Here is a 12,038-nt window from a genome sequence, read left to right as displayed (position 1 = left end):
TACTTAAGTTTATTTTAATAACGAGAACATACGTTGCTTGTGGGCCATCTAGTAACTGCTGGTATTACTACATATAACATCAAATAATGTGCATGCGAAGATCTGTTCAACTATCGCAATAAATCCGATGTCATCTGTGTCTGCATTAAATTCGTGTTTTGTCAGCAGAGTCTGCTGATATAATTTGATAATGGATTGTTGGTGGAAGCACAATCTGTCATTTTGTAAACGTTTAAGTGAAATACATCATTCAGATGATTACGAAACGGCGGATTTTGCTCAGTTTCTGCGGTCAATCTGCAATTCTATTAGAAGATTCTGTTATATATCTGCTGATATTCTATTGACAAAATTTGCAGCAGACACTTTCAAAATCTGTTCTCGACAGATTTGACTATCCAAGAATGTAAGACAAATGTAATGTAAGATAAAATCGAGTGTTCAAACAGGGAGATTTAGTAATAGATTTTATAAATCTGCTATTTTGTCTATACTTTTTTCCGCGTTCCTTAAATCTGCTCGCTTTAATTAGTATCTTTTAACGCTTTTTCTGCACATTTAGTTTTGTGACAAAACAGCCGTAGCAAATGTGTTCAGATAATCGAATGTATCAAGAAAGTTTGAAAAGTACGTTCAGTTAGATAATAAAGTACACAGTGGTGTATATATTCGCGCACGCACATTATTTGAGAACTCGTGTGTAGTAACACCAGCAATTATTAGATGGCCCGCGAGCAACGTATGTTCTCGTTTTTAAAATACACGTAAATGTGAATATAAGCACACATGTAATAATATAAGATTGGTATCCTATACTGTTTTAATACAAATACATTGCCTATATAAGTACTCGCAGTATAGCATACCCTTATATGTATACTAAAAATAAATAACGTATTATGAAAATAGTACGGATCTTTATATTAGAGATCTATATCTGACTTCCACTGTAGAGATAGACGTCGCATAGAGCTATGGAGCTCCATTGAATGGACGTCTAACCTTGAATGGACATTATGTTCCGTGTGGGATACTTTCGCAGTGAAGTCCCAAAACATTTTGTCGATTTATTAAAGAGCCGCTTCTGCGACAACGATGTACACATTAACACCCAGAGGTACGTTTCTAAGGAAGCCGCACGGGAATGAGGGGAGGAGGGCGGGAAGGAAGGCCAGTCGAAAATTAATTCCACCCCAAGCGGGGCAATTTTCTCCGCGCGCATCCGTCCTTCCTGCGGATCCGCATCCGCGGGAATTCGTCCTCTCGTGCGAGAGTCACCGTCCATCAAAATCCACGACGGATGACCGGGGGCCGAGGGCTCCGCAGTCCCGGGTGAGAGAAGAGGAAGACGAAAGAAAAAAAAGCTCGTTGAGAGGGAGAGAACGCGCGATGGTCGCACAGCAGGTCGCGTGACGGAAGCGTCGCGCGGACACGCACACGCGTATTTTGCATCTTGCACGCGCGTGCATATACGTACGTGCTACGGCCGCGGCGGTAAGGGCGGCGGACCAGGCCCCGTTTCATAAAACTGCGAGACTTATAAATATTAGGCGACGCTAGGAAATAAAAAAAATTAGCCACAGCTCTCAACACGTGCTTTTGCACGCTGGTATGTAAATCAAGCAAGCAATAATTTGCTGCAAGAAATAAAGTACGTTTATGCAGAATGAGGTATGTAAACCAGAAATATTGTTGAGACCAAAACTATATAATTCGAAAAGATTATTATGCGGTAATAGAGAGAGAAGAAATACCAGTTTTCGCGAAGAAACTGTACGATCTCTTCCTCGAGGATATTTCTGAAGCCAAGTGCAAATATTTTAGTCTTTTATCCTTGTAAATACTTTATTTTATATACAGTATTATTATTTCTATTAATTTTTTTTTTTTTTTTTTTTTTTTTTTAGGTAAAATGTTTCGGGGCTCAATATAGCTGATTGTTACATGAGAGTTAATACTGAAAACTAAAAACATCATAACGGTAATGATAGGGATTAGGACTTCAACCATGAGAGCGAAGATGATATGCAGGGCAAATATGTTGCTTGAGTATTACCAAATAAAGGGTTAATCATTGATAAAGGAATTGATATTTTCCAATATTATCAAAATTTCTTAATTTGCTTTTTCACACATAATTCTCTGTTCCGCCGCCCTTGGTAGGTCGGTGCATCGGATGCGACGATGGAGCGGTGGGACGATTTTGGTAACGGTGGTGATGATGGTGATGATGGTGATGATGGTGGTGGTGGTGAAGGTGGAGGTGGTGGTGGTGGTGGTGGTGGTGGTGGTGGTGGTGGTGGTGGTGCAATGCATCGCGCGACCCGGGCATACACACGACAGCATCTGAGGATGTGGCAATTACGGGCTCCTTGCCGCAGACGAACGGACGGACGGACGGGACCGCAGCCACGAAACGCCCCTCACGTTACACATATGTTGCCTGCCGGTCTCTCCTTCCACGTCGGCGATGATCCTCCGGCAGGCGATGTGTCCCTCCAGCCCGCGCGACCTCTCCCTCGAATTAACGTACGTGTACGTGTACGAAGCAGCACGGAAGAGCGGCTCCTGTGGGAACCGAGCTGCCCCGCTTTTGTCGTCCTCCGCGGCCGCCGCCGATCCTGGAAGCCGCTTGCTGGATGATCACGAGGGTCACGGCGAACGCCATTTACCTGTCGTCGTGTTCGTCACGAGGTCGTCGTCGAGACGGTTAGACCGCGCGAGACCGCGCGAGACCGTGGAAATGACGGTACCAAGCGTCGGCGCAAATCGCGTTCAACGAACGTGCTGATAAACAGGCATTTAAGGCCATAGATATGAAAAATCTCAATCTGATGGAATCATGTAGAAAGGCAAGAATCTATGTGTGTGATGCTTGCCTTTCACGTCGAATTTTTATTTGAAACACTTAGCCTGTTTTTATCTAAACCACTTAATCTTTCATTTAGAAATCTATGGAAAAGGTGAGACCGGAGCGAAGGAAACGTATGGGCTCGCGAAGACCACAACCTCGAGAAATTAATCGATCTCAGATGCAAAATCGTTCTCTGAGCACAGTCGCGTGACGATGTCCGGAAAGGTGGTCGAAGGCGCGAGGAAGAAATGGGGGCTCGTTTCGTATGACTCGAGCGTTCGAGGGAGAAAAAGAATAAAAAGGTGACTATGGCGAACGGTTATCACGCAGGAGATAAAAATGTCGCGCATATACTTCATGAAGAGCCGGTAAGAAACTCGACCGTTAGCCGAATGTCGCGTAAAATGTGTCGATCGTTCTTGTCACGCGAGTATTTCACATTGTGCGTGTTGTTCGCCGCGGTCGTGCGCGCATCGCGCATGAAAATCCGCAAATTTCACCATATAAATATTTCCACTAAAAAATTTCTCCTTTAGAAAATTAATTTAAAATCATAGGGATTAAGAAAAATAAACGTTTATCGCGATGACATCGAAATTCTCTTCGCAAAGAGATTTCTCAGAAAAATTTCTCAGAGTTAAAAATCGCTGAAAAATGGCGAACCTTTAGTAACTTAGAACATCTCGATACATTTTTTTCAGGCAAAATAAAAAAAAAATTCTTGATCCGCCGAGCGGATTCTCCATTAGCGGAGGTAACTCTGCACGGTCGTCGCGCCGTTCCACTTTCGTTCGAATATGCACGCTCGTATTTGCGCTGCGAGGTGATCGCCGGGTATAACGGTGACACCCAGTGTCATCACCTGACCCTGCGTACACCGTAGCCGTGAACCTCTCTTTCTTGTACGCCGTCGACAATAGAAATTCGCGATCGTCCCATACGGGTCTGCACGCGATGACCTCGGCACTTCCTGAGGATACTCGCGAGGAGGGAGCTTCCTAACGGGAGCGCCATCCTACTTTCCGGCCACAAATTTCCATCTAACTTTAACGACGTACAATTTGTATTACTGTGAAATAGGGTACGTGAAGTTTCGTAAGGTGTATTACCGCAAAACGAGATATAGCGTGCATGTGGATTTCACGGAAAATTGAAATAAAGTTAAGGGAGATTTCCAAAACTCAAGTGCAGTTGCTGATTTACTGCGATTTTCTTTTTTCCATTATCGTTAATTGCTTTGTTAGCCACTAAATGACCCTCGAAGGTCTCTCCTATATTTAGCTCGTAATATATCGAACGTTCCGGCATGGTAGACGCATTCCCGTCTAATTCGTTCTACTGAGAATCGTCGTGCGTCTCATTCTCCGACCTTGACGAGAGAGTAAATTCGAGAGACAACAATCCAGCGCGCGCGCATGAGTGCAGGAGATCCAAGCATCCCTCCTGCAATTCCGTCCCTCTCCTCCCTCCCGGATCCTAATGTACCCCCGGGGATTACGTTCGCGTGCGTACGCACCCGGCGTGCCAGCGTGATTACAGGGCCTGTTCGGGACTTCCCTCGATCTAAATCAATCGCGAGCCAAGCAGAGAGAGAAAGAGAGTGGCCCCCTCGGGCTCTCACCTGTGTACCTCGTCCACTGAACTGACGGAGGTGAATGGGGCGAGGTGATACGTGATCGTCACTATCTTTTTCGCCTCTGACATTCTCGCACCGTCTAATTCCAACGATCGTTTCGGTATTAGACTTGGCGACAAGTAGGTATGACATATCTAAGCAACTAGACTTCGTCGAAGGAGTTGGAGACAGATAGGAGTAGAGAGAGGTTTCTTGGACTGCAGGACTCAATTAAGGTGTACCTTTACACTGTTAAATATTAAAGGACAAAATTTAAACCAATACCTTAAATAAAATAACATTTTGTTATTTTTAACTACCACGTGTGTTGAAATTGATTATTTTTACACAAAACAGTATTATTTTAACTCCAATGTTTTAATTAAATTACCGACATATTGAGTAGAAGCGGTGGCAACCTATAGGAATGGCATATTTTTAGCATTGGCTAAGAAATTTGCATAGAGAAAGAATATAAAACTTTTGTATCTTGCAAAAAAAGGGTTGAAGCTTATTTTTTCCGTGCGTCAGTATCATACCAGCCTCACAACCAGTCTAATCGCATCATAAGAGACTGTTCGTCGGGATGAAATCGCGCGGCGCATTTATTGAAAATTATTCCTCGCGTGCGAGGTTTCGAGTGAAGGCGAAGGGGAAAGAGAGCGAACAAAAGGAAAAATCTGACTCAGTGTTCTCGAAATTGCGACTGCAGGAGGCGAACGGCCGCGTTTGTTCTGACGGGTTAAAACACCTTTAGAGGGTAATATCTTCACACCCCGGCCATCCGTTGGCGAAGATTGCCACAGCCGGGCCTTGCCTCGGGCCCGGAGAGGGGAATTTTTACAGAAAAGTACTTAGAAGGGCGTTCTAATTTCAAATTATCGCTCGCGTGCAACCGGAGCGTTAACGAACAGACGCTGCAGTTGCGATTGCAATCAATTTTCGCAACGGCTAGCTTTTATTATTCTTGACAAACTTGAAGAGGCTGTAGAGAAGATGTTAAACTGTTTGTACGTAGTTTATCTTAGAAGCACGCCAATCTTCGACACGAGCGAAACAACTTCGAAACAACTTGCTGGAAACGCTGAAATCGCTCAGAAAAAATCGCGACGACCAATTTTAAGAGCGAGACGCCGCTCGAAAATATTTTATGCTTATTCGATCCAATTGCCTATCGACATTTCATTTCTAACAATAACGATATTTGTACTTTGCCGCACGTTTCACACTAAAGTTTAATGAAAAACGCAGTCCGATGGAACTCGCGAACGTAAATATCCGTCGTTGATTAGCCGAGAATCGCGAACAAAGTACGTAATCATACGCACGACTCGTCGGCGGGATGAAAAGAGCCGAAACGACGGCGGCGGTCAGCGCGAGTGTTTAAAATCGCGGTTCATCCAATTTCATCGTCGACTGTTAATGCAGCGACGACCAGGAAGGGCGGACCAGCGCGGGGCTACGGTCCGCATGCCCCGTGGACCGTATCAAGACAAAAAGATCGTTTCTCGTTACCTTTAGGCACAACGCGGTGGGACCGGCGGCAGTTTTCGTTCGCGCACATTTCCCGCCTTAATTAACGAGATTTCTGTAACGAGCAGCGGCGGACCCCGGGGTCGCCCGCGCGCGCTCTCGCATTTATCCCCTGGTTCCTCGTGATCGTGGTCAGTTCAAAGCGGCCGTTATTACGCTGACTCGTCGTGCGTGAGCGACTTTTCAAGCTCGACGATACTTCCCTTTCTCTCTGTAAGCGGAGTAAAACGGAACGGTCGAGATGTTAATTACGATTACGAACTCGAGATGGGGAACGCGCTCGCCCGCTCGCGAGCCGAGCCGCCGGCGCGGTTTGCGACCCGGCGGACCTAATCGATGGAAATTTTATAGCCCGCCGCTCGTATCATTAATATCGATGATGTAGCTAGTCGCGTCTAATAATTAGTCGCGCCGGTAACTTACGCCGGTGCTGACTCGGGTCTCTGACTCGAGCGTCGCCGTACGTGTCGTGGGCGATTATATATACCTTTCGTGTTTATGTGCAGCTATAACGTGGAAGTTGAGAATTTATATTAATTACAGGTAAAAAGAAAGAGAGAGAAGGAGAGGATTTATTTAGAATAATGAATGGAAGCCGAATATTTTAGAACTCGGCATTGATTTGGAAGATTGAGAATTTAATTTCGCGAAATAAATTTCTGTCAATTTCTTTCTGTTCCTCTTTTCTATAATTCCTTTCTTCTGCGGATCGTTAAGACGTAGAAAATTTGTTGGAATGAATTTCTAGAGGACGTAATTTTACCCTTCTCGAGCCGGGATCTATGGGGACTCCGATGAGAGGCGAGCCTTAGGCGTTTTGTCTCTGAGGAAGGCCATCGGCATATGCAGTTCGCGTGCATCGACGCGACCATAGGATCTGAGTAACAGGTGCAGATGCGGCGGAGGAAGCCCGATCGTTAGCCCGGCAGCCCGTGGTGCATGTGTGCCTCTATTATGATTTCTTTCGTAATTAGTCTCTCTTTCTCTCTCTTTCTCCCTTTCTCTCGTTCCTTTCGCATCCCGTACGTGTATTCGGGCGTACCTAACATTTGTTTCGTTGCATGTTTCGTGGCTCGATCCGTAACATGTGTTATACCGCATCACTCCGTAGCTGTCGATGGCCCTTCGACTCAGCGAGGGGACAACGGCGGTGGTTAACGACGATCTTACGTCGTATCATCCATATAACGAATTTAAACGAGAGTATATATCGCTTGAAGATAAATCTGCACGGAAGAATATTGAGATAAATGTGTATCTCGCTCGGAATGTTCGACTCGAGAAATTCGCATAGATAACGGATTAAATTAATTATCATTTCTTCTTAATTACTTCCAAATATTATTCTAAGTAATCAATTAATCATTTTGTCATTACGTCTTTTAGATATTAAATCTCGTAGATTTCTCAGGTCAAAACGTCTCGATTATTTCGATCATCTTATTACTGTCTTAAATTCGACTGATCTTGGGGCCAAGGTTTGCATTTCGATTTAACGAGACGGTGCTTATCCCCTCGCGAAAATCTGACCGATCAATCGAGGATATGTACGAAATGGGTACTTCGAGATGGACCGGGTAGTCCTTGGTCCTGTCTACCTACGAGCACAAATATACATGTATATACATGGCGTGATACACGTATATACGTGTATATGAAGTCAAATGTACGCGTATACACTGGAGAAAGCGTCTTGGCGAGGGATTTTGCAGAGGGTTGGCTGTTTGCGCCTCTCGACAAATAAGGGGAAGTCGTTATCCCGTGGATGGGAGGAGTAATTAACTGCTTCTACCTCCTTTCTGTCCGCTCCACCTCCCTCCCGTCCTCCCTCAGCATCCTCCCTTTCCAGCTTCGGCTTCTACTCGAAGGAACAGACTTAAGGAGACCCGCTTAGGCTTTCACGGGGTCGTGTCTTCATTATTCACGCTAATCTGCTCTCGCCCCGTGCTGCTGCCACCGCGAACCCTCCTTGGTGCTTCCTTTCTATCTCTCTCCCTCTCCCTCTTTCTCTCTCTTTCTCTCTCATTTGCCTCTCTCTATTTGTAGTAACTTCGCGGAAATTATATTATATTATTATCGTGTGGCACAACCGTGAAGCAAACGTTGCATGCTGCGTGATACAGTGTTCGGTATCTTTGAGAATCGAGGAGATGGGATTAAATTTTTAAATCAATATCGCACGAAGTTACCATTACTAGATCTCCCTGTAATTTTAATGTCCACGCGTTAATAAAAATTTATAATTTATATATTTGAATAAATTAACATTATTATAAAATATTCTGTCTTGTTCATAATCAGAAAAGAATTTGAAAAACAATAATAAACGAAATATCCTACAATATCCGGGGTTAAAAAAAAACGAGCCACTAATTATTCGCTCCCGTTGTAGGCACGTAATAAATCTGTCCGGACATTAATAACCGGTAACCGAAACACGTGTAAGTGCAACCGACATCGCCGTGTATATTTTACGTTTTTACAGGGGACCACCATGGTAAAGGCGCCCCGCGACGATCGCCAAATTATGATGGATTGTTTTCTCTATTAACAGCTTGTGCCGACAGAGGCGAGATGCGAGCACCCCGACCGAGATAATCTTCCACCAATTTCGACTTCCTGATTGATCATGGCGATCCATCGGACGGTTCGCTCAAACGGATCGTCCGGAACGAACGAGTCTCGGATCACCTACCAATACGAGACCTTTCGTTATCGCGGATTTAAAAAGTACATGTCGACACATCTCTGAGTTTGTAAAATTAGATTCGCAACTCGAGTTCTTTTTATCACATATAACAGAAAGGCCGAATAAAAAAATAGCAAAATAACGATTATTTACACAGTGTGCACTAGAAATAAGCTTAAATCACCGAATAAACAAATTCAATTTGATTGGCTTGTTAATAAATAACAATCTAAATTCAAGATCAATACGAGGGTACGAATGTATATACGATAAATTGACCGTCTTTTTCCTTTCAATTGTACTTTGTATATGAAATATCAAAGATACCTTTTTATGCAATAGGACCCTGTCGATTGAGATAAAACTTAATCGTTCCAGCCATTATTGAAATCCAGTAATCATACTTCGGCTCAACTAAACGACTTGCATATAAATATCCGGTCTATCTTACCACTGTCGCCTTTACTAAGATCCTCATCAATCGGTAGCTCTGATTGAACCGAACGAAATAATTTTTTGCATAAGATTATTCAATAAATAATCAGATATGAATAATATTCATATACAATAAAAGTATAATTGTATTGTGTTAAAATTTACGTTACATGTCACGTACCATCGAAGCTATTATTAATTGAAGAAATAAATGTATAAAGAAAAACATCATATAAATTGATAATTTTATAGAAGGCTTTATAGAAGAATTTCTGTAAGTATAGAACATCCCGGCTATTTTTTCAGATTTTCTAAATATTTTTCAAGTTGTAGATATTCAAAGGTTAATTACTTCAATGTTAAGTAATATTATTTAACATTGGAGTTTTTAGTAACTAAAAAATATGAAGACTAATATATTTATAAAATGGCGTAAATTCATAAATCAAACGATGAATGAATATTACAAAATACTATATATTCCTGCTATACAGCACTTTCAGGGAAGTTGTCATCATATAGGCTATATTCTTTTTTACACTTTGTCTCTCTTTATCTCTAATATAGCGACAAACTGCTCATGATATAAATGCACAATTCATGTAGAAACATGTAACAATTCATTTATTTTACTGCGGCAAATTAAGCAAAACGTTCAGACCTGATGGCAAATATGCCACTTGACGGGACTTGGATAAATTATGAGCGATATCTTCCGCAGCTTCGATTCTTCTGAGCTCGACCAAACCATCTCCAGCCTCAGCTAGAGATTTCGCTAGTAAAATCGCGGCCTGAGCATCACCCTCAGCACTAATAATAGCCGCCTTCTTCTGTTGTTCAGCTTTTTCTACCAAGAAACGGGCCTTTTCCGCGTCCTGTTGCGCAACTTGTTTCAATTCTACTGCATGGGTAAACTCTTTACCAAATGTTAAATGTGTCTGAAAGAATTTTAAGAGAAATAATGATAATCTATGCGTTGATTGCAAGAATACATCGTATCTTTCTCGTGATAATACAATGCATATGTAATCAATAAATGTAATTGTACTTACAAGAGAAATATCGTCCAAAATAAGTCCAAACTGCGAGGCTCTTTCTGTTAACTCTTCGTTGACCGTTTGAGATACAAGTTCTCTTTGCGTAATTAATTCACCAGCGTCAAATTGTGCGACAACAGCTTTCAACACTTCAGTGGTAATAGATGGTAGTACCCTTTCGTCATAGTCAACACCGAGTATCGTGTATATCTTGGGCAATGAATCAGGTACAGGCCTGAAGAGGATACGAAGAGTGATATTTACATTCTGCAAATCCTTGCTTGCGGTAATGACAGGAACATTTCTTGGGCGTGAACGGATATCAAAAATAATTGGTTTCTGCACCCAGGGAATGAAGAAGTGTGTCCCTTCTCCTACCACGGTGTTCTTTATACCCGCAAATCTATCAAATATAACTGCCCTGTGACCACCGTCAACTAAAAAAAATATTAATATATTAATTTAAGAAAACAATGTGTAGCTAACTGTCACGTGGAATAGAAGATATCACACCATTGTACAGCGCAGAGTTAACGACGCCGCCTGTCAATGCTAAGCCCAGGCCGAGCTGACCTATTCGATTGAAAAACTGTGCTGCCATGATCAAATGTTATGCTACCCTACAAAACATAAAATATTATTATGTAATATAGGATGATGAAATCTGATGTACTATTATAGTTAATTCCTAATAATCATGATATCGTCCTAACCTAAAATTTTAAGGAGAAATATATTTGGAAAATGCTTATCTCAGCAAAGGAAAAAGAGAAAGAAATGACAATAACAAATGTATTATAGTATTTTTAATTATGACTATACTTTGTAATTATGTATTATCTTATATTTGTTAGTGGAGCAACAAAGTGGATCTCGACCGGTTAAATTGAACCCTTCTTTTCGCCGATCTAATATCAATATTCAGTGTCTTTATATAATTTAAACGTATAATTAAGCTAAAATTGATAATAATCGTTAGTATTTATAATAAAACAATTGATTCTTACGTAATAAATCGTGACTTTAGGGTTGGAATATTCGATTTTCTTCTCGCGTGGAGCTCTCCCTGATAAAAGGAAAATGGAGACTGTGATAATCTGGAAGCCGAAGCTAGCGCTACGATGGCAATTCAGCGTAACTTCATGCGGAAATTTTTAATAACATCTTCTAGCACTGCCGATAAAGTCTCGCCACTTGGTGCGTGTCCGTGCTACGTACATAATTTTCCTGTTGAAAAACAGTACTTATATGTAGCATCCTTTTATTGTTACCAAATTGCATAAATTTATCTAGATACATGCTATGTATATTTAAAATCTATTACCTCAATAAAAATATTAATTTATCACTCACCGACTCCGATTCCTATATATATAGAGACCCTCCACCACCCCCGCCGATTCCAATCTCAGCGGTCCTCTTTTTTAAAATATAATTTTTTGTTCTTTTTTGTTTTTTATTTTTTAATACAATTTAGTATATGCTAAAATCTAATATATACATAATAGAGCAATAAAACAATACAAAATTACATAGTGCAAGACAAAAAATTGTGTACATTGCATATATATAAGATTTATCTTAATTATTAAATCCGGATTACACAAAAACGTTGGAAATACGTATACTAACACATAGTTAGTATACGCATTTCCAACGTCCATAATTTGTAACAATATAACTTAAAAGTGTATTGATAAATGACATGAGATTACATAATTATATTATTTATATACAATTTTGTACAATTGACAATTTTCGCGACAGAATATATCGTTTTGTATATAATTCTTAGCGTTATGTTATTACAGTTTTACATGGATAAATTAATATTTCTTAATATTATTTAAAAAATTAATTTTTGTTCATTGTTAA

The 12,038-nt window shown here is 41.2% G+C and overlaps 1 protein-coding gene across 1 annotated transcript; it reads right to left on the bottom strand.

Moving 5' to 3' along the window:
- Positions 1-9,583: 9,583 nt before the first annotated feature.
- On the bottom strand, positions 9,584-11,322 carry Phb1 (prohibitin l(2)37Cc). The gene is made up of 4 exons (XM_071783314.1): positions 11,171-11,322; positions 10,677-10,783; positions 10,179-10,600; positions 9,584-10,064 (listed from the first exon to the last, which is right to left on the bottom strand). The coding sequence occupies exons 2-4, from the start codon at positions 10,762-10,764 to the stop codon at positions 9,756-9,758; spliced, it is 819 nt and encodes a 272-aa protein (XP_071639415.1). The 5' UTR covers positions 10,765-10,783; positions 11,171-11,322; the 3' UTR covers positions 9,584-9,755.
- Positions 11,323-12,038: the final 716 nt, after the last annotated feature.

Source organism: Temnothorax longispinosus, chromosome 7, assembly GCF_030848805.1.
Source record: "Temnothorax longispinosus isolate EJ_2023e chromosome 7, Tlon_JGU_v1, whole genome shotgun sequence".
Taxonomy (NCBI): domain Eukaryota; kingdom Metazoa; phylum Arthropoda; class Insecta; order Hymenoptera; family Formicidae; genus Temnothorax; species Temnothorax longispinosus.
Note: the sequence above shows the minus strand (reverse complement) of the source record. Positions and strands in the feature narration are given on the sequence as shown.

Excerpts from the sequence above, each read along its gene's own strand:
- Phb1 (XM_071783314.1), bottom strand. The coding sequence starts at position 10,764 with ATGGCAGCACAGTTTTTCAATCGAATAGGTCAGCTCGGCCTGGGCTTA. Across the intron at positions 10,601-10,676 it reads TAACTCTGCGCTGTACAATG|TTGACGGTGGTCACAGGGCA; the intron begins GTGTGATATCTT and ends TATTTTTTTTAG. Across the intron at positions 10,065-10,178 it reads TTTTGGACGATATTTCTCTT|ACACATTTAACATTTGGTAA; the intron begins GTAAGTACAATT and ends AAATTCTTTCAG.